The sequence below is a fragment of the Gymnoscopelus braueri genome (genome assembly GCF_963280865.1).
Source record: "Gymnoscopelus braueri genome assembly, chromosome: 12".
In the NCBI taxonomy this organism is placed as follows: Eukaryota; Metazoa; Chordata; class Actinopteri; order Myctophiformes; family Myctophidae; genus Gymnoscopelus; species Gymnoscopelus braueri.
The window spans coordinates 28,200,371-28,223,053 of record NC_137614.1 but is presented as its reverse complement, the minus strand read 5'-3'; the positions used below and the strand labels follow the sequence as shown (position 1 = coordinate 28,223,053).

The following is a 22,683-nucleotide window of genomic DNA, read 5'->3' as shown; positions in this document are numbered from 1 at the left end:
TAGCGGTAGCCTACAATATACTTTTACTCAAGTACATGTGTGACGAAAAAAATGATACTTTTAAAGTAGAATTTTTCAAAAGATGTGGCTACATGCCGCTTGACCAGATGACCAGAAACATTGCCATCAAGAAATCCATATAATATTCCTGAGTGTCCCTGTCTCTCCAGCTCTTCAGTAGACAAAATGTTTAGTTCTAGATAGTATTGGTGAGGATACCAATTTCATCCAATCAGGAGAGAGACTTCATACAGGATGCAAGATAAAGAAGTGAAACTGGAAATGATGACACAGAAAATGACCAGACAGAACTGTAAATTGAATTGTATAAAATACAATCCTGACTGGATGGAATTGGTGTTCCACTTGAACATTAAATGGAAAACACATTTTGTTTTCTGTTTACTAAAGAGCTGGCTGGAGACGGGGAGAGCCGGGAGATCCCTGACTGAAATATGATTAGCCTACTATAAACATTTTATTTTCACCCGAAATAAAAAACACTATATAGGCTACTTGAGAGAGAGAGTGTGTGTGTGTGTGTGTGTGTGTGTGTGTGTGTGTGTGTGTGTGTGTGTGTGTGTGGAGGGGGCGGCATTGACTGTCCAGTTTGCTCTCTGAAGAACATTACGTAAGTACACCAGTGGAGGGTGTACACTGTGAGTAACTGACCTCCGCCTACTTTTCAATTGTTTAAACCCAGAGAGAGTAGTACAATAACTTATACATTTTCCTTGTTGACGAAAATCGGGCTTCTAGCTTCTTGACTCGGGACGGGTCACGGGAAGACAATGGATAGCGAGATGAGAACGAATAAACTTGACGCTGACAAAGAGGCAAGTAAACAGACGACAGTTGACGCTGTCACTTCTTAAATGTTAATCCTGTCGGGAGTGGCGCGCCAATGACTGCACGCACCCAAAAGTTCTGGTGCGGTGTGACATTGGGGCGTGACCAGAGCTAGGCGCAACTTATTTGTGAATACTAGGCCTACAACTATTACATTTGGGTAAGGCTTTAATTATTTTAAGATACACATGTTAATAATTAACTGGTTGTTTGTAGGCGTGAGTAGCCTATCTCTGTAGTCATTATTAGCATTGTGCATGCCTTATTCTACTTTATAGTACAAAATTTATGCTTACTAATGAGTTGTAACTTGTAATCGATATATTATAACTCTATGGTTGTAATAGGTTAGTTGTCTCCGCCAGGCCGAAGGGCATGGCCTAGACTGTTTTGCACCCTGTCTGTCCGTGTGGACAGCTAATCTCCGGCATGGCTTGATAGCAGCCAGGGACGTGCTGGCCACTGGGAAATTCGGGAAAATTCCAGAACGGCCGCGCCATTTACGGGCCGCCAGACGGCCGGTGGGCCACCCAAAAAAAAACAAACATTTTTTTTGCTCCCGTTTTAGGATTATTACGGTAATTTCCGGGTCGCGCGGCCCAATTCTTAGTTACATTACTGTTGGGCTGGGACGTTTATCAGCAGTGGCGCAATTTACATAGGGTTGCTGGGTTAAAACGCAGCAACCCCCCCCCCCCCCCCCCCCCCCCGTTGACAAAACAAAACGGTGGGCCGGTTCGGCAAATCCCAGAGCTGAATTTTGGTCCCAGCACGTCCAAAACACATTTTTTGACAATACTCCTAGAGATTTTGTCCAAACATCATGCAAATCGGTACACAATATCTCTATAGTCATTAAACGAAACGGGTCTTTCAGATTTCTCAAATTCCATCCTGATTGGCTAAAATTGGCTTCCAAAGTTTGCAGGAGTGCTCCGTTTTGAACAAAATGCCTCAAATCATGAACACTGCGTGCGATTTCCGTGAAATCTTGCACGCACATTCCCACGAGAAAGAAATGCCACTTGACATTTTTCAAATCAGCCTCATGGTGGCGCTATAATAGGCCGATTCGTGTTTTTGCCTATAACTGCACCGATCTGTGTAAAACTTTGTATGTGAACTCCCTAGAAGCCAAGGAAAAACGTTTGCCCTGCATTTATCACATCTGCTTTTCATAGCTCCACCAGGAGACCGACTTATGTAAAACACTTTTTTAAATATGTGATCAGCACGGATCTGTTTTTCATATTCCATCCTGATTGGCTAAGATTGACATCTAAAGTTTGTGGGAGTGGCCCATTTTTAACAAAATGCTGCAAATCATGCACGTCTGATTGCGGTGAAACTTTGCACGCACATTCGCACTACGTTGTGGAACAAATGCCACCCTTTTAACACTATATCAGCAGGAGGCCGATTTTTGCAAAAACTTTATTCCAAACATCCCGCAAATCGGTACACATTATCTATAGTCAAGTGATCAAGACAGATCTGTCCGATTTTTCATATTCCATCCTGATTGGCGAATTCCGAACATTGCTGGCCCACAATAACTTACCTGACCTGGCTGGCGGAGACCTCTGCTCCAAGGAGCACTTTTTCTAGTATGAAGCTATATGGAAATTATAGGTAGGTATTGTATGGTTCATCAATATTAAATGGCCTATTATGCGCATATAATAGCTATATAGGCTATATACAAACCTATATTATAGGCCTGTATATTAAAATTGGCTAATGGGAGGGACAGCCGGCTGGCGGACCACAGCCACGTCACTCTGACTCAGACATAACCATAAACAAACCCGATACGCCAATATATAGGTAGGACCACGGCCACGTCACTATGACTCAGACATAACCATAAACAAACACAATACGCCCATTTATATGCATAAATGGAGATCCGGTTGTCCAGAGCCACAAATCAGGCCGCTATGCCCATATATGGTCATGTGCATATATGGGACCAACCGACTTCAAACTCGGCGAGTACATCGGCAAGGACTCAAGGGAATGCGGTGCCCACAATCGAGTAGTTCGGATATGCAGTTGTCCAGCACCACTGATCCGACCGATATGTCCATTTATAGGCATATAAATGTCCAGTTTATCCAGTTTTCCAGAACCGCCGATCTAACCGATCTAACCGATCTAACCGATAAGCCCATATATGGGCATGTCAACAATATATGGGCATAAAAGGGACGAGGCCTGACAGATACAGAGATCTCCATATATGGGCACAAAAGTGACACAGACAGACGGGTACTACAGGTACTCTGACAAAGCTCCCAACACTATCACTCAGACATATAGGTCAGATCGGCGTGAGGGCCGCATAGCAGCCTGAATATATATCATATGTATATATCAGCGAAGATATTGGTGCTGAGGGGGGAAAAGGAGGGAACCCCCCAGAGCACCCCGGTAAACTAATTATATAAGGTTTGTTAAGTGGCTCATTAACTTCTCCTCTACAAACTCACAGGCTTGCACAGACTCCTCTTTGAAATTGAACAGCATCAACCTGAATCGTTATGCCACTAAGAAGAGTGCAGCTCAGAGCATGCTAGACATTTCGCTGCTGATGGCCAACTCTTCTCAGCTGAAGACTGTTCTGTTCGTGGGGCCTCGGTACCGCTTCTACAGTCATCTCATCGTCCTTCTGTCTCTCTCCATCACCTTACAAATCGTGGTGGGAGTGCTCCTCATCTTCATTGGTAAGTAAATCTACCCCAAAACAAAGTCGTGCGTTACATTCACCCATTCAAACACTGACAGCAGAGGCAACCATGCAAGGTACCAACCTGCTCACTGGGAGCAGTTAGGGGTTCAATGTCTTGCTGAAGGACACTTTGACATGACACTAGGAGGAGCCAGAGATTGAACTCCTCCTCCTGTCTTTGTTTGTTTTTATTTCTCACAGTTTTTTATTATTGTGAGCAATGGTGGACAGTAACGGAGTAAATGTACTTGAGTACTGTACTTAAGTACAGATTCTGAGGATCTGTACTTTACTTGAGTATTAGATTTTTTTGATACTTATTACTCTTACTTGAGTACATTTCCGAGACAAATATTTTACTTTTACTCAAGTATATTTCTAAGAAGGCTGTAAAGTACTGAGTACTTTTAGGTTGGCTGTTTCTTTTTTCCACACTTTCCACACTTCCACACTCGCGTCTTTGTTACATCTTGTATGGTTGTATAGGAGTAAAAGTATTTAGTTCTGGTTCCTCAGTCATTTCTATTTTAATTTTTATAGGTGTTTCTGCAGGCTCTGTATAACGTAGTGGTTCTACAAGCACATCAGTGCATGCAGTGCAGGTGGTTTCAGAGAGTTACTTCTCTGAAACAAGAGTTATGAGATCTACTTAAAGAGGCACTATGTAACTTTTTTTTAATGAATGAAATGTAATTTTGGTGAATCTGTATGGTACAGTGTGTTAATACAATATAACTTATCCAATTGGGGCAGTTATATTTTGTCTCCCTGCTCTTCTATTGAGACATTTAGATTGTGTCAAAGGTCATGTCTCACCAAGACACAGGATCTGACATGAATTGTGACCTGATGTGTCAGTATAGGAAATGAAAGGTTGTTTGTGTGGAGACCAAGCAAGTCGACTTGTCTGTCTGCCATCTTGTTTTGACAGGGTGAAGTTCACCGCTGTGCATGTCGGCGCCATCTTGTTTTGACAAGGTGAAGTTAACGGTTGTGCGTGTGGGTAGATATGAAACATCCTCGACTCTCGTGCGTGTGGGTAGGTATGAAACATCCTCTGCTCTCATGAGAGCAGAGGATGTAGTCACAAAGAACCACATGCCTTGCAAACAACACCTGCCTCTCTGCAACCACCATCTCTGCAGGCATGGATGCCGATTTATGTTGGGTGGGTAGGGTACTCAACAACAAGTCACACACACATCAACCAAGTTTTAACCCCTTAATCAGAAATACCTGATGAATGTCAGTTGGAAACATTGTACTCGCAATAAAATACTTTTTTGCTGTAAGTGAAGACAGTGTGCACGATCATCATTCTTTCCTGTCTCATGCACTGGCTGCCTGCTCCTACGCACCTGTCCCAGTAGGTGTGCAAAAGGACCTTCTTTTCTTACTACATTTGAAGTCATACAATTTGATTACTGGCTGATGATGAAACCATAACTGGTATGGGCTTTGCAGATTACAGGGAGAGAGTTTGAATGACAGAAATCTGTTCACAATAACACACGGTATCAGAGCGGGTACATCATGCATCCTGTGCATGTTACAAAGCATCACACAAGTCAGTCATCCGACCGACACATTTCCTGTGGGTGCTCGGCTTTCTCATTGGGTGCTCGGGCACCCCGGCACACACAGGATTGGCGCTAATGTCTGCAGGTCTCTGCACAAACATACACTGAACAGAGAGAATGTTCTGTTTTCTATGTCACCTGTATGCATGCAGAATGAGCATGTAAGGTAATCACCAGATGTTACTTATAATCTGATGAAAAAATATGTGTAATCACGGTAATCAAAACGCCCTTCATGACAGTTACTCTATGCATTTTTATTATTTTATTTTTTTATAGGACAGATGGCCGCAGTTTAAAGTTAGCTCCATGTCCTAATCGTTGAAGCTGAATATTATCGTATCTTGACAAAAAGGTCACAGTTGATTTTGTTGAATTTGTACCAAATAGATTGTCTTTACCACCAAAGTACATTAAGAACTGGAATATAAATAATGTGATCTGAGTGCAGCTTTGTCAGCGATGTGTCACTCATGTGTGACTCCTGTTATTTCCTCATGAGAAAATAATTCTCTTTTGAGGCACTGGGGTTCACACTGGTCCCGAGGAAGACTAAGCTGACCGCGCTTTTGTGGTGGCCCACATCAGTTCATCGAGATTTTTAAGTCCTTAAAAAAAACTCACCTTCTCTCTGGCTTTTAACAACATCCACTCCTAAATATTCCTATTTTAACTCCTATCTAATGTTTTCTACCTTCTGTGTACATACTGTGTGTATGTAAATGAACAATCTCGCTCTATGTCTGTGTCTCCTATATGCATGCATGTTATATGTTTTTATACATGTTTTTGTTTTTGTGTTTTTGTTCTTTGATTTGATGTATTGCTTTTCTTTTACCTGTGCAGCACTTTGGTCAACTAAGGTTGTGTGAAAATGTGCTCTATAAATACAGTTTGATTGATTGATTGATAAGCTAGTAACTCCCATCATGATGACTGACTATCAGATGACATTACCTGAGTCTCAGACACAGCAGAGAATGTAAGGGAACTACTAGCAGTAGAAATGGAGTGCAGGAAGATCTGCCTCAAGCTCTATAACAAGAAAACTAAAGTATGGGTATTTAACACAGAGGACATCACTGCCACTGCCGACGGGACAGTGCTTGAGGTAGTCGAGGACTTCAAAGGACTTTTACTTTTACTTGTACTTTAAGTATTTTTAAAAGCATGTACTTTTGAATACTTAAGTATATTTAAAAGCAATTACTTTCTTACTCTTACTTGAGTAACATTTTGACTGAGCTACTTTTACTTGTAGTAGAGTAAATTTGACCAGGAGTATCTGTACTCTTACTGGGGTTGAGTACTTTGTCCACCTCTGATTGTGAGCTCGTGATTACTTTCTTTGTTGATGTGTGCTTTATGTATCTGCAGTGAAGTATGACCTAAACGATGTGAGGAAGCATGCCAAGCTGAACAATATGAACAACGCAGCAACATTGTTTGTGTTCTTCACGGTCGTCATCAACATTTTTATCATGGTGCTTGGAACCGAGGGACATGGGTAGGCACACATTTGACTGTATACACCAAGAGAGGACAGCTAACTTACGCACACACACACACACACACACAAACACACACACACACACACACACACACACACACACACACACACACACACACACACACACACACACACACACACACACACACACACACACACACACACACACACACACACGGTACAATGACATCAATAACATTTACAATTTTACAGTTTAAGATAATCTAGAAGGAGTTTGAATTGAGCGATGATGACAGTAAAATCATCATAAAGAGTTGCTAATATGCTTGTTGATAGACCATTTTAACAGTATATCTGATCTAATTTGGATGTCAGGAGTAATAGACATACAAAGGAAAACAAACATGATCAGATAAGGCTAAGTAGTCTATCATAATCACCATTGAAATATCGAGACCCTTTGTCATAATCAAATCTAAGATGTACAATGGGTGAGCCCTTTCACATGCTGAGACCAAAAGTGTCAAACTATGGAATCATGCAAAATGTTATTTAGCATGATTGTCATTGGAATCATCTATATTAATGTTAAAGTCAACAACTTGATGGTCAAACTGGAATAATGCAGTTCACCAAAGTCATCATTTAAGATTGACAGAGAAGGACTGGAAACAGTTATTGTAGTTTAACTTGTGAACATTTCAATATAACATAAAGGTAATATCCAAATGATAGCTTCTTGCACTGAAAAACGTCATTAAATAAAGGCAACTAATCCACCTCCTTTCCTATCAACTCTGACATCCATGAAATTGAAATGTGGGGGCGCTAACTCAATAAGAACTTCTGCATTGCTGTTTTTACCTCACCAGGATTCATTTGAAAACATGAAATCAAGTTTATAGTCACTACGTTTTTAACAGTAATGACATAATTAATTGAAATTATTTTTTGATAAAGATCTGACATTAAAATTACTGTCTTCAACCCTGATTTGTAACCTTCTGTTGTTTCCAGGTCACCAGTACCACCTGTGATGTCACTACCAGAACCATACACCTTTCATATGGTCATTGAACATTGAACTGGAGCCATCACATTTAGTGGTTCATAAATATTTCCAGAAATCCACAAACAGATGGAATTTCGTCATCCCCTTGAGACTCATTAAATCTTATCTGAAGGACGTCAAGCTCTAAGTTGGTGAAGATGTGATTTTAATATCTGTAATGATATATCAGGCACAATAATGTTTGACTAGTGGCAAAAAATGTCCACCATTCATTCGATATCAATTTTATGTTTTTGCGTACATGCCGATGTTGTGGTTTGCTGCTTAGTATTTGTTGTCTAAATTGACACCACTTCTACAAAGCTTCAACTACAAATGTGTAGAGTACAACCGTGAAAAGAACAGGTTTTCAACTGAAGTTTCACTTGCATCACCTTACGTATAGGTTATTCAGTTGAAAATCAGTTGTACGATGAAGTACTGTATAAATGAGTGTCCCTAAGGTGTCAACATTAGGATTTGTACAGGGCAGCTCCTTGGAGGCACATAGTGGGCTTGGACACACACATTTGAGCTATAGTGAGTGTCTAATGTCAAACATTCCCCTCAGTAATGTTACTGTACTACCAACAGTACATGTAGTACTTTAACCACACAAATCCCTATTCTAGGAATGTCATAATAGGCCAACATTCTGGGGAAATAAATCTATCAGCTCTACCAGTCATCATGAGAATCCTACTTCCCACTGCAAAATTAAATAATAATAATAAATATATATATATATATATATATATATATATATATATATACATACATACATATACATACCTGTACATACATACAATTATTTCCTGTGAACTATTATGTTTTTTGATTTTTTAAATATTATTATGTTGTTTTTTCCTCCAAGGATCTCCAATTTGATATGTAGGCCATGGACCTATTTGATAAGATTCTTTTCAATTTATGAAAGATTTCATTATTAGACATGATTTGATCTGATATGGTCTGTCATATGGCCCAGAATTCCTTTACAACAGTGGTTCCTTCTCGAATATTTTAATTTCAAGGACCTACTTCACCCAGATTGATATGTATGTTGCTGCAGACCCCCATCTGAAAAGATTATGTGCCAGGGACCCATGATAGGAGATTTGTGTAAAAGTAGCTAATTGATTGTCTCTGTTTCTTTTTGGCAGTGTTGTACACAAGCATATACATCGATTCGATTAAGTATTATTTTCTGTCAAAAAGAAGATTTTATTTTTTTCATAACATGTGTGGTATTCGTTTATGGGAAGGAGGATTTGTTTACAGAATAGAGCCCATCTTTTTGCTTCATGTCTCTCTTCTCTTTTTATCTATCTCTTTCTGTCAAATATGCTTATGATATATACCGTATCTTTTTGTGTTTTATGTAGCCGTGGGGAAAATTGGGAGAACGTCTTCTTCCTCTGTCCATTGTGCATGTTCCTCAAAGTATTTGTGGACTTTGATTATTGATTTGAAATAGGTGAGTAGGCACACATTTTGTAGTCAATCAATAAAGGCAAGGCAAATATGATTTTAAAACACAAGCTATTTTAGCTCGTCCATTCACACAACACTGTCATGAACAAACCTTAATTTTTTGTACTACTACAGTGTTAAAAAAAAAAGAAGCCTATAGGGCAGGCAAGGCTGGTGACAACCTCACAACTTGTCACATTGTGTGAGCTTGTGGGCTTTGGAAATATTAGGGCTTGGCCAATGCCAGTTGGGAGCGATGCCCGTTGGAAACGGATGCAATTACGACATCATATTGATGACATCAGGGATCGCATTTATGGGGATAAAAGGGACACAGACAGAAATACAGACATACAGATATAAACAAGACCAGGAGACCTGGTTATGCCAGACCCAAAATGAAGTCCTAGTATGTAACACACCTACAAACCACTTTATAACTGAAGTTCATGATGTCATGAATAGTTCGTGACGAAAGGGGCGAAAGGGGACGTCACAAACTTTTTTTTGGCTGGGGCCGGAGGACAAATGCCCCCTGCCCATGTATGGACGAAACAGGTACAAAGCCTCATGTAAGCCCGACCCCTTGGGTCTGGCAAACATTATGCCAAATGGGCATCGGTCGGATCTGCGGTTCTCGACAACCGTTTCTACGTATATGCCCATATATGGGCATATCGGTTGGCTTGGCATTGGCTTGGCATGGCGAATGTGCATTGTTCCCGACTTGCATCGTTACAGAATAGGCCAAGTCAAGTTGTAATTAAAAGTGCAACTAGAGAAAAAGGTGACCATCTGGCTTTTAGCCCTTCATATGTGAAAGCTTCCCTGTACTGCCCTCCCAACTGTCCCCATCACCTAGGCTCTGAGTGTAATCTATATTGATCATGTATTTTTATAGATGGCAGGGGCTCCTGCCAACTGTCCCCAATCACCTTTGAGTGTAATCTATGTTGATCATGTACCCAGTACTGTATTGTATGTCGGCAGCAATGTTATGTGTTATATTTGTTATATTATTTGTTATATTTCTGAAATGCATAACACGTTAGATAATTTGTGATGAATGCAGAATGTTATTTCATTATCAAAGTTATTACAAATATTTGTTTGAATGAATGACTTATTATCTGAACAGGACAACAATGTTTTTGGGCGGTGTAGCCGCCCCTATAAGTGGGGTTGGGACACCTCATTAGCTGTATTGTGATTGGCTCATTAGTACACCCCTAGCTGTACTGTGATTGGCTGACTCTATTCAGCACTGTGATTGGCTAGCGAGACACATGATGACATTAATAACCTATAAATAGGATTATGCACTTCCAAAAAAAATATTTTTTTTGGAAGTGAGCTTCCATCACTATGATGACCACTGTGATGACCACACCGCCCACTTCACACTGGGTGTGATTTTTCCTCTCCTCATGTCCCACAATAAAAACTTTCACACTGGTGGTTCGCTTTCCCCTGGAGAAGGTTTTATAGAGCTGGCTATGAGGGAACACAGACTGAGGCAGGTATCGTTCTTTTACTCGTTGCGTCGTCACTGGATCAGTCAGCGCAACAAATTCACCTGAATGTCCTCTCAGGCTTTGAGATGTAAACTCCTGAAGCCACTTGCGGGGTTTGACATGGTTGACACAAAACTCCATATTTGGGTATGGATGATTCATTGTGAGTTCTGCAGTAAACACAGCTGAACGGTATAAAAGTGGTGCATTCTCAACAACTCTATGATTCTCAGACTTTAAACTCACCAAGCGCTTTTTGGGCGGTGAAACCGCCCCTATAAGTGAGGTTTGGAAATTTGTACAATTATCCTGCGCTGTGATTGGCCAAAAATGTACCCCGCCTAACCCTGCACCGTGATTGGCTAATCACAATCTATTCAGGACTGTGATTGGCCAGTGTCACATGACACATGTGCATAGCCCTATATAAGAAACCATAACTTAAAAAACCCAGAATGATAATGAAATAACATTCTGCATTCATCACAAATTATCTAACGTGTTATGCATTTCAGAAATATAACAAATAATATAACAAATATAACACATAACATTGCTGCCGACATACAATACAGTACTGGGTACATGATCAACATAGATTACACTCAAAGGTGATTGGGGACAGTTGGCAGGAGCCCCTGCCATCTATAAAAATACATGATCAATATAGATTACACTCAGAGGTGATGGGGACAGTTGGGAGGGCAGTACAGGGAAGCTTTCACATATGAAGGGCTAAAAGCCAGATGGTCACCTTTTTCTCTAGTTGCACTTTTAATTACAACTTGACTTGGCCTATTCTGTAACGATGCAAGTGACTCCATTCAGTATTGTGATTAGCTAGCAAGACACATGCTGTGATTGGCTAGTGATACATATGACGAAACGAATCTAAAACCACTGTGATGTGACACTAGTATATTACTTAGATACTGTCCATTTCGTGAGAACAGTAAAGAAGAACTCAAAGATCACTATGGCTGAAATGAGAAAAGGGAAAACCGATATTGAGAAGAAAATAGAAAGTCTGTGTGAAGTCAAGACACCGCCCACTTCACACAGGGTGTGATTTTTTTTTCTTTACTCTGTGCGATTGCTATAATGATTGGAGCCGTCCTTTGAATCACATAGGCAGACTCTCTTATTAAGTTCTGATCAGACACAGTGGTTCCTGATCCAATCAATTATTTTTGCCAGACCCAAGGGGTCGGGCTTACATGAGGCTTTGTATCTGTTTTCTCCATACATGGGCATGGTCACTTTGTCCCCCGGCCCCAAGCCAAAAAAGTCTGTCCCCCTTTCGTCACCTTTCGTCACGAACTATTCATGACATCATTATTATGTCACAAGTATGTAGTTAAGTAAAGCTCATCAACCACTGTACTCTCCATTCTGGAACCCCCATAGGTTCTCGAAACCTATCAAACGAAGAACAACCAAGTACCCCTATACACAAAAAACTCCACACCAAATGCCTAAAATGATTTATGCTTTTCAGTTATAAAGTGGTTTGTAGTTACATACTAGGACTTCATTCTGGGTCTGGCAGAACCAGGTCTCCTGGTCTTGTTAAGTTATCAATGTAGTTTAGTCATTTAAGTTGCTGGTTGTAGTCATGTATTCAGTCAATGTTCAGTGCTAACTTATTGTCAACTGTTGGTAGTGGTCCATTGATATTGGTTGTGGTCCATTATTACCACTCACTCACTGCACTCACTCACTCACTCACTCACTCATTCACTCGGCTGAAGTATCATATTTTTATGAATCAATCACAGACATTTGGTTGCAAAAAGTAAGTGATTGCTTTAAAATATGTGGGTGATTATCTCATTAACCTTGTTATGGGGATGATATTACAGTTCTATGTACCTCTATGTTAACTCGGAGTGTATAAATGGGTCCCTTTTGTACACTCCGGGAGTCACACATAGACATATATAGCAACCAAACAGTTAAAATATCAACACACAGAATACAGAGAAAATAACACTATATGTACAAACAAGACAAAGACGCATTAAAAAATAAACATTATGTACAAAAAAATGGGGGGGGGGGGGGTCATCTGTCTAACGGGAAAATGGTACTACCTCCTCTTTTGGCCTCCAGAAAGGTGAGTTTTTTTTAGCTGTTTTAAATGAGCCCAGCAAACTGCATTTTTTGAGGGATGGGGTTAGACTATTCCAAACCTTGGTGGCAGTGCTGTAGAAGGAGAATTTGCCCATGTTTGTTTTATGGGTGGGTGGTACCAGATTGTTGTTAACGCTCCCTCTAGTTTCGTGACTGTGGGTGTCACTAACTTTTTGGAGGTATTTAGACAGATATGCGGGTATAGGGGGCATTTCAGGCAAATTTGCATTTACAATTTTTAAGACCAATCCCATTTTTTGTTGTTTAACCCTGTCTTCTACCCTGAGCCAGCCTAGGCTGGCAAAATGAGCGGGAGAGAGGTGGGTCATGGTCCCAGTCCGAGAAGTAGTCTAATCAGTTTGTTTTGGGAGGTTTGAAGCTTAGTCTTCAGTGACACTGACAGTACGTTTTAACAACGGGCGACTCTCGGGCGATCCCCGGGCGACATCGTCCAAAAGATAAAGAAAATCCATCTTTCATCGCCCCCCCACCCACTTCGCCCTATCGCCAGTAGTCGCCGGCTCTCATAGACATATAATGCACTTCCGGAAAATACTATCCTGATCGCCCGCTGTTAAAACGCACCGTTAGGTGTTGGAGTACCAAGAGGTGCAAGCATAATCAAAAAGGGGCTGAATCAGGGCCCCTGATAGGGTCCTAAGGGCATTCTTGTTGATAAAGAGGAAACTCTGCCCATAAATCTGGTTCTCTGGTTTACTCTTTTGACCACCTTTGTTGCCATGCTTTCACCTGTCAGGTATTTGTCAAGAATACAGTGTAGACAGTGTACATTGTACATATTTTGCATAGTTTCTGTGCTTAACTTGTTGTCTTTATATTGTTGCTTACCTTTATATTTTGAGTAAATCATACATTTTGCTTCAGTGTAACTCACCAAGCTCACCAAGACAAATTCCTTGTATACGTAAACATACCTGGAAATAAAAGTGTTCTGGTTTTTGATCACTCATATTCTGATACAGCAAAGGATGACTGGTGAGTTACATCAAAGTTGCCTTATTATTAAGTGAATGGATGATTGCATGGACAGAGCCTCTGAATAGGGCTACGTACTCCAGACCAGTAGGTGGTGGTGTATATTGCGTGAAGCGTGCAAGTGAGGTCGTGCACAGTGTTGCCATGTCCGCTTATTATAAGCGACTTTTCGCTTGTTTTTAGTAAAGTTGCTTGTAGATATTGGTAGTTGTTGTGGGTTACGGTTTTTGGGCTTGTTTCTAAAGTGTAGTTGCTTATTTGGGCTTGTTTGTTAACTATTGTTGTTTAAACCAGTAGTTCTCAAACATTTCTGAAAAAAACTTCTGATATATTATTTTGTTTAATACAATATTTTGTGCCAGAGACCCCCATACAAGATTTTGTGTTGAAAAATGTCTTTGAAAATAGCAGGTCTATAAGCTTGTAGATTGGATATTTTCAAATAGCTATGTGCTAAGAGTTTAGAGTGCTTATGTGGCCTTCGCTTCTTTTGGGCTTGTTTTCATAGACATGGTTGCTTATTTCTCTCGCACAATCTGGCAACACTGGTTGTGCACCACTGCGCGTGTGCGTACTACGGATGTCTGATAAGCGGGCTCTAGAGTCGCCGTTGTTCTCCTCTCTTTGGTATTTTTTCATTTGAAAAGACGTTGACCACATCTCGAAGAATGATATCGTGCTTTTTATCCGAATCTTATTAAATACACATTTTGCTACAATTGTTAGACGAGGAGGTACCGGTAAGTGTTGGAATGAAGGTGTACGAGTTGCAAATAAATAGATTGCTGCGTCATGCGTACGTTCAGTTTGCGAGCGCGGAACTTTAGCTTAGCCTAGCTATGCTATCCAAGAAGTTGTTTGGTCAAATAATCTAAACATGTTCGTGTTTTGAGTATTGTTTGTTTGCTGGTCATTTTAAATCGTAATATCAAATGTTATAACCGTTGTGCGTTGTCTTATATATATATATAGCGAACAAGCTAACGTCTTGCCCAAGCTGAAAAAAGCCGATCTAAAAGCTCTCAAAGCGTCTCATGCACGACGCAGCGTGAGCTTGTAGATTGGCCTTTTTTCGGCGCACGACACCGTCGTACAACTTTGTATAAAGCAGGCAAACGCGGCCCGTGGCCTGCCGACTGCATAACCATGGAGCGAGGGAAACGCAACATGCAACTTAAACAAGTCATTTTAACGGGGGTAGTTGTATTATTTTAGCCCTTATATGTGTATTTCCCCCTTATTTTTCTGAACGGGTAACAGATTTGGGCAAATCTCAGTATTGTTCCTGTGTGTTCGAGGCTTGGAGTGGTGAAACGTTCTATTTACGTTGATGGGACACGCGCCATGTTGCTGTTCAGTCTTGCATAACAATGGTGCAAACCTTAAAGGACGACCATTTTCAACCTATCGTCATATAATTGGTCCTCACTAATGCTCATAATATGGGATCAATTTATCTTGAGCATTAGTGAGGACCAATTATACGAAGATAAGTTGAAAATGGGTGTAGTATATGTCAGGCAAGGAATTAAAATAATAGTTTTGTTTTAATGTAATGATTGGTATTTTCTGCTGTTTGGGTTCTAGCCACGTTTACATCCCTTTGTTTACCTAAATTGCTAGAGCATGCTACTAATGCCAATTATGTGCTTGTTTTTTTTTCACAGATAAGAAATTTGAGTTACCATCCGTAAAGTTTGTCTTCTCACAAGCCAAAATGATCACCAGAAGAAGAGGCCGTGGAATCAACAACATTGAGGTGCAGTCACTTGAAGTTGAAGATGCTGTGGTAACGGTGGACAGTCCCCCAAGTTCATCAGAGAGCTCACTAACGGAGGATATCGACGCAGCTGGGCTAGAGCTAGATGATTTACTTGGAATTGAAGATTTTGAATGGACACTTGAAAGAGATGCAACCACCTCGCTCTTTGATATGGGTTTGACACAACTGGGAGTGTACAGTGCCATGGATCGTGATTCTGGGATCGACGCATCAACAACACCATCTCCAGAGAGGATCTCTTCTGATCTGAAGCGCAGGAGCAGCAGAGAAGACAAATCGGGGTACAACAACAAAAATGCCATCGCCGCCAGGATGAATCGTCTCAAGAAGAAAGAATACGTTGACGGCCTGGAGAAGAACGTAGGATTTCTTTCGACAGAGAACCACTCACTCAAGCAGGAAAACTCCCAGCTGAGCAAGAGAGTGGAAGAGTTGGAAGATGAGACCAGGTACCTGAGGGCCGTGCTGGCCAACGAGAGCATGTTAGCCCAGCTCCTGTCCAGGCTGAGCGGTGTGAATGGGATGAAATTATCTTCCTCGCTTTTCCAGGGGCCAACGTCAAATGACCACGACTACGCTCTGCCCCGGAAACGTGTGAAAGTGGAGGAGAAGGAGACCTCCGCTGGCGTGTGTCTGCACGTGGACAAGAACCGTGTCTCAGTGGAGTTCTGCACCAAGTGTGCGGAAAGCGCTTCAAGCACATCGCTCAAAATGTAGGGTCAAGTACTTCTATCTGTTTTAAGATATTGACACTGAACTTGATATACCTCAGTATAATGAGGAATGGGGATTGATTAATGAACATTGTTGAGTTAGTCAAGAGCAGCATTACCTAAAAACTGCTGAATGTGCATGTTTGAAAATGTCATGAAAATGAAGTTTCAAGTACACGTTAACTGCTAAACCTTGTTGACAGTTTTTTTCTAGGTAATGGTTGATCTACCATGCGGGATGAATTGGCTGTCAGAACATCTTTGCCAGCTTGACTCCATGGTAAGGATCAGACAAGAAAAGATCTTGTTTCCCCCGCCAGAGTACTTGGTTACCCCTCCTTATTTTCTAAGTGCTTTGCACATAGCAGTTAACCTGTGATTAAGATTTTAGTCTGTGTACTAAATGTAAAAGCAAAAAAAATGTTTAGATTGAGGTGAAGGTTCACAAAGAGTGAGAAATCATTGATGCAGTTTAATTTGGTTAGAACACTGAAATTGAAAGTGATCCATTAAGTCAAAAATGTTATATCGGCATCATGTTTTGGTTTGAATTGGTCTCTTGGTGAACCAGCACCATTGTACAGAATACTTTTCATTTAGCGCCACCTATTTTTCTTTATGCTAAAGTGGATTCTGCTGTTGGAACTTGAAGAGGCTCGACGAGCTGCTGCCAACGTGGCCTGGTATTTTTTTAAAGGTAGTATCGGTAACAAATGGTGTAAGTGATTGAATTTTTTTTTACCAGCACACCACCACATCCTAGCACTATAACTACAGCAGAATATACTAATGGTGAAGACAATTGCTGAATTATGTTGTAGTAACTATGAGGCTTTATGGTCTCATTCTAATGTTTTGTATACACTAACATTTTGGAATGTAAAGATCTAATTAATGAGCTTTTCCAAAATGACATTGTCTCAATGGTGCAATACACCATTTTCAATATAAGTGTAACAGAATGTTACTGTGTATATATCAGTGTATATCTGAATAAGCATTGTTTGAGGAACATGGGTTTGGGGCAAAGCTTTGACAAATAAATCTTATTTTCTTTATACTTCAGTTTCAGTTTAAACTATTTACAATGTGTCTATTTTCTATGTTGATATTAATGCATCTCTTTTTCTCTTTCTAAACAGCAAGCTATCTGCAGTAAAAGATCTAACTATTCCTGAACATTTGGGTAAAGTCTGGTAAAGGTTCACAAAACAAATGTCCAAGACCTCATTTGAGTGGATGCGCAACGCACTCTGAGAACCCATTTTGGTTAACGGCAAACATCTCTGAATTTCAGCATTAAAATGTTACTCCATTCCCTCAGTGAAATCTACCACCCCCAAAACGGAATTCTAAATGTTCCTTGCAGTGTAAACAGCAATTGTGTAAACGAATATCTGCATAGCCAAAAAAACAGAAGCTGAGATGCTTATCTGCAAGTAATTGTCTGGAGCTGCTACATTTGTCATTAAAGGAGAATTCCGGACAAATTAAGTGTTATCTTTCATGTCTCGTTACTCACCTAGCGACGTAAAAAGTGGCGTTCTTTTTTTCCATATATTCCCCCGTCGTCATTTTTTAAACCCCCTCCGTTGTCATAATGGGAGCGCGTGGGTTAGTGAAGTTCGTCTATTATAACCGATGCAATGTTATTTTTTTCTCTACTACGATTCATTGTAGAGTCTCATGATAGTCAAACATGCGCTGAAAATTCCTGCGAGCCTGCCGTTAATGGCGAACGATTTAACACTGGATGCTTGTTTCTTTCCAGAACCTGGCAACTCGTGTTGCCAGATTCTGGAAACACGCATGTTTGACTATCGCATGTTTGACTATCATGAGACTCTACAATGAATCGTAGTAGAGAAAAAAATAACATTGCATCGGTTATAATAGACGAACTTCACTAACCCACGCGCTCCCATTATGACAACGGAGGGGGTTTAAAAAATGACGACAGGGGAATATATGGAAAAAAAGAACGCCACTTTTTACGTCGCTAGGTGAGTAACGAGACATGAAAGATAACACTTAATTTGTCCGGAATTCTCCTTTAAGGACACTACTCAGGGAGTGTTTGTATGTTTTAACCCATTAAAACTGGGAAAGCATCTTTCATTTTAGATTTTTCAGTTGGCTATTCAAAAATAGCAGATATACAAGCTTAAATTTGACGAGACGAAACAAATTTCCCCTCTGTTGCTTTCCTGGACACAAATCAGGAGCCATTGAGAACAAACGTACAACATTGTCTAGAATTGAAGGATAAGGCTGTTGTATCTTATTGTGTTCCCTCGTCAACATTGTCTACAGAAAAACGAAGAGCTGCAATACAATTGATACATTGTATGTATTTTCCATCTAGCCGCAACTATATGGAAGTGGAACTCGAATCAAGAAGCCATTAAACTCCATTATACAAAAGACAGAGCTCTACTGTTGCTTTGGTCAGCATAATAGGCTCGGTTCATAACTGTAGGCAGTCCTGGGTTTCCGGAAGGTGGCAGGCCTGCCTGGTTGCGGCCCAGTTTCCCATAGCTTCGCTTGATTGGCGCCGCAGCAGATTTAAGCTGGAAACATATGAAGGTATCGTGTGTTTCTGGTTTAACTCTGCAGTCCAGTCTGAAGAAGAGCATGAGCTTGAAACGCTGTAACTGCAAAATAAAAATTAACTGACTAAGGGAGCTATAGTTAACTGCAAAATAAAAATTAACTGACTAAGGGAGCTATAGTTAACGGGCCTAACTTCAAGAGGTCAAATGTGCAATACTACTATTTGATCTGGCTTAAATCTGCTGCTATGCGTGTTTCCAGTTTAAAGGGTTAGTTCAGATTTCTTTAGTATTTTCTGTAGGAAATACTTACCATTAATGTTGTGTTTGCAAAGGTATTAATTGATTGCCCGAGTCCCGTGGTCAGAGTTATGGTCCGGTTCTGATAAATATGAAGTAGTTCGGTAGATTTGGTGGGGCCGCTCATTAAAAATAAATTCATAAAAAAAAACTAGCGTCATTTGTATTGTTGACCTATTTCTACCATATAGAGCAAGTTTCTTTCAATTTCGACCCCTCTGTCACATGGTACTAATGTTTGTGTCCAGAATCACTGCACCGCGGCAGCCTACTCACGCACAAAATATATTACACAAAAAGTAGTACCATGTGACAGAGGGGTCAACAATACAAATGACGCTAGTTTTTTAAATTTATTTATTTTTAATGAGCGGCCCCCACCAAATCTACTAATCTACCGGAACTACTTCATATTCATCAGAACCGGACCATAACTCTGACCACGGGACCACTACATTAATGGTAAGTATTTCCTACAGAAAATACTCAAAAAATCTGAACTAACCCTTTAAGTCTGCTGCTGCACCACTCAAGCAAAGCTATGGGAAACTGAGCCGGAAATGGTATGGCACCTTTAGTAAACCCAGGCCCAATTACACACAGAACCTTTTCTTAAAGGGATATTTCACTATAAAAATAATTGGGTCATTTTATCGTCTACTAAGGCTTTTGGGAGCACCCCAGACAGTTTTTAAGTTGCTTGATTCAGTTATAGATATTTGATATTCATTTTATCAGACAAGCCCCCTTCCTATACAAACCCATTGTAATTTCAAAACTGTTAACCATGTTAGATTCATCGAAAACACCCGTCCTTGGTTCTGGTGACTGATATTGTCCTTCTAATACGTGAGGAGACAGTGTTTTTTCAATTACTTTTTTCATTTATTTTTAATATTACTTTTGGAAAAAGAAAAAAATTAAATGCAATAAAAAAACACTGCCTCCTTACGTCTTCGGAGGTCAGGATGAGTCACCAGAACCAAGGACTTCAGTTTTTGGTGAATCTAACCATAAAATGGAGTTTAAAGTTCTAATGGGTTTGTATAGGAAGGGGGTGTGTCTGATAAAATTAATATCAAATATCTAAATACTGAATCAGCAACTTAAAAACTGTCTGGGGGGCTCACAAAAGAAAGTGAAATATCCCTTAATCAGGCATTGTACTTACTGGAATGACTTAATGAAGTGACGATTGCTTTTTCAAACCTTGTAAAGTCAGTCTGCAAGTACCAGGCTGAAACTGAGATTGTAAACGATAGCTATTCATGAAGTTGCTTTAGGAAAAAGTGCAATGCATGTTAATTGCAATAATTTGTGCTGACCAAAGCATCAGTATAGATCAGTGGTTTCTATATAAGTTTTATATAACTTGTTAGTAGGGGGAATATTGACATGTCAACAAGGGATAATAAATATGTCTGTCTTTAATGGGTAACTAGAGGTTCTCTGGATTCTACTATTAGGACAAATTACATATGGTCACAAATGATGAAGATATTATTGCAATTCTGTTTTAAGGGTGGATTTTCCATTGTATTGGGAAGAAGCACAAATTTCAAATCAATGGAGGATAAAGTACTTCCATTAATTTGAAATTTGGTCTTTTTTTTTTGCTTTCTGTTTTTGCTGTAAAGTGTTTGTTCAGTACAGGGATCTCCCTGTCTCTCCACCTCTTTAGTAAACAGATTGAGATATTAATTTGATCCAATCAAGAGAGAACTTGTATAGGATAAATAAGTGGAATGAAAATGAGCAGGAATTGGAACTGATAAATAATCTGGAGAGATTTTATTTGAGACCGACCTACTGAACACAGATCATTGTCAGACTCAGAATAGCTTTAAAGAGGTGGTGCCATGGTTTTGCACTTTTTCTGTTTTTCATGTGTATGAGGTTGATAGAACTTCATTAAGCCCCTTGGTTGTGTTTTTATGGTGTTTTATGTCTTCTCTGACTATTTTGAGTTTCTACCTGGAGGCTGAAACCTTGAGGGTCAAACGTGCCAATAGAAAAACAGCCCTTTAGTGACATAGTAAAAATTTACCCTCCCCCTCATTATCATAACACAACAGGTGTGGGCATGAGGAGGGACTAGGACAGGTGGGTGGTGCTAAGGTGGTGGAGGAGGTGCTAAGGTGAGAACCAGGTATACTTAATGAACTGGAGGCGTGTCCACATAAAAACATAATTTTAACAATTTCTGTACACATTTAAAAAAAAAAATCTTCCTCCTAGTATAACCATAATACTTGATGATTATGTTTTACGGGGGGAAAAGGTCACTGAAAATCACGGCACCCCGTCTTTAACAAACCTTAAATGTCTATTTGGATGTACCGGATAAAGAATGAACTCCAATCTAGGCTTTATGTTGAGCACTGATAATGGAAAGATGTTGACTCCATTTGTAGTGAAAGTGGGGACGGTATGGTACCACCATGTGTAAATCATAGTTACAATTGTATGGTGTAATTTGAATGGGGTAGCTGTCCTGTCCTCTTCTCTGTAGGACACTCCTCTAAAATAATGGAACGCCATTGGGCAGTCAGTTTATTGATTGACACGCCACTCGTCCAATCGGCAAACTCGCTCAGTTAAATACTCTCCAAAGAATATCATACCATTGGGCAGTTGATTGACAGTTTCTCATTTGATACGTTTTGGGATATTCTATTGGAATCAACAAGAGAACACGACAAAGAGGTAAGAGGCATTTGAATGGCCACAGAATGTATCAAAACGTGATTAAACGCATGTATAACGTTGTGGGCATATAGGCTGGGACATTAGCTAACATTTGTTCAATAAAAAGCATATTAAAAAGCATATTAATCCGATTGGTGGCCATTTCCCCCGTATTTTCTCCATACGCTTTCAACTACGTACAGGACATACAGGCTATGGGACATTTGGACTGCTCCACTCCTTGTAATAATAATTCCAGGTAACATCCCTGCCTTGTTGACATAATTATTTTTTACATTATGTTCTTTATGGTAGTTAATAACAATCATGTCTTTGATTTATTGAAATCCCAGTAATCAGTAATCCCATCAGCGTCTTTTTGGCCCTAAGATTAAGAATAGATTTGGCGGACCCCCTGTAGTAACTATGAGGACCCCTAGGGGTCCAGGACCCCCTTAGACCCTACTTGAGTAAATGTACTTAGTTACTTTATGCCAACGGATGTCCATTCGACGTTCCACTGTAACCATCAAAAAGACATCCATACAACAACGCCGACACGCCGTTCATACGACGTCTATACGTGGTCCAGGTCAGACCTCAGTAACCACGAAAAACCCCAAAAACAACCAGACATCTTATACAACGCCGATACGCCGTCCATACGACGTGTACACGACGTCCAGGTCAGACCTCTGGAAGTGCTCTCAAGTTGTTGCCATGACACCTGCTGGCTGAAAAAAGTCAATGCTCTGCTGACTGTCTCTCCTTTGTCCTGTTGTATGTTTACATAAAATGTTAGCATCGTGGAGAACTTGTAGATCTGTTCTTTTTTTTATATATCTTTAA

At 40.2% G+C, this 22,683-nt stretch overlaps 3 protein-coding genes and 1 long non-coding RNA gene across 7 annotated transcripts in view; 3 read left to right on the top strand and 1 right to left on the bottom strand.

Moving 5' to 3' along the window:
- The window catches only part of LOC308097658 (large ribosomal subunit protein mL49-like), a 52,565-nt gene that overhangs the window by 11,312 nt on the left and 18,570 nt on the right, over positions 1-22,683 (top strand). The window lies entirely within an intron of this gene.
- On the top strand, positions 586-9,664 carry LOC308097130 (ninjurin-1-like). 2 transcript variants are annotated; one of them, XM_080444732.1, is made up of 5 exons: positions 586-659; positions 760-836; positions 3,344-3,575; positions 6,538-6,667; positions 7,649-9,664. In XM_080444732.1, exons 2-5 carry the CDS (start codon positions 792-794, stop codon positions 7,713-7,715), a joined length of 474 nt encoding a protein of 157 aa, XP_080300858.1. In that variant the 5' UTR covers positions 586-659; positions 760-791; the 3' UTR covers positions 7,716-9,664. The 2 variants fall into 2 exon arrangements, with proteins under 2 accessions (XP_080300858.1, XP_080300857.1); XM_080444731.1 differs by having other exon boundaries at positions 639-836.
- crebzf (CREB/ATF bZIP transcription factor) lies at positions 14,373-17,354 on the top strand. 3 transcript variants are annotated; one of them, XR_013934193.1, is made up of 4 exons: positions 14,373-14,538; positions 15,466-16,294; positions 16,498-16,574; positions 16,922-17,354. XR_013934193.1 is itself a non-coding variant. In XM_080444855.1 (2 exons), exon 2 carries the CDS (start codon positions 15,516-15,518, stop codon positions 16,296-16,298), a length of 783 nt encoding a protein of 260 aa, XP_080300981.1. In that variant the 5' UTR covers positions 14,373-14,538; positions 15,466-15,515; the 3' UTR covers positions 16,299-17,354. The 3 variants fall into 3 exon arrangements, 1 of the variants encoding a protein (XP_080300981.1); XR_013934194.1 differs by having other exon boundaries at positions 14,373-14,544; XM_080444855.1 differs by having other exon boundaries at positions 15,466-17,354.
- On the bottom strand, positions 16,158-22,475 carry LOC308097195. The gene is made up of 3 exons (XR_013934195.1): positions 21,443-22,475; positions 16,479-20,977; positions 16,158-16,272 (listed from the first exon to the last, which is right to left on the bottom strand). It is a non-coding gene; the product is annotated as an uncharacterized lncRNA (long non-coding RNA).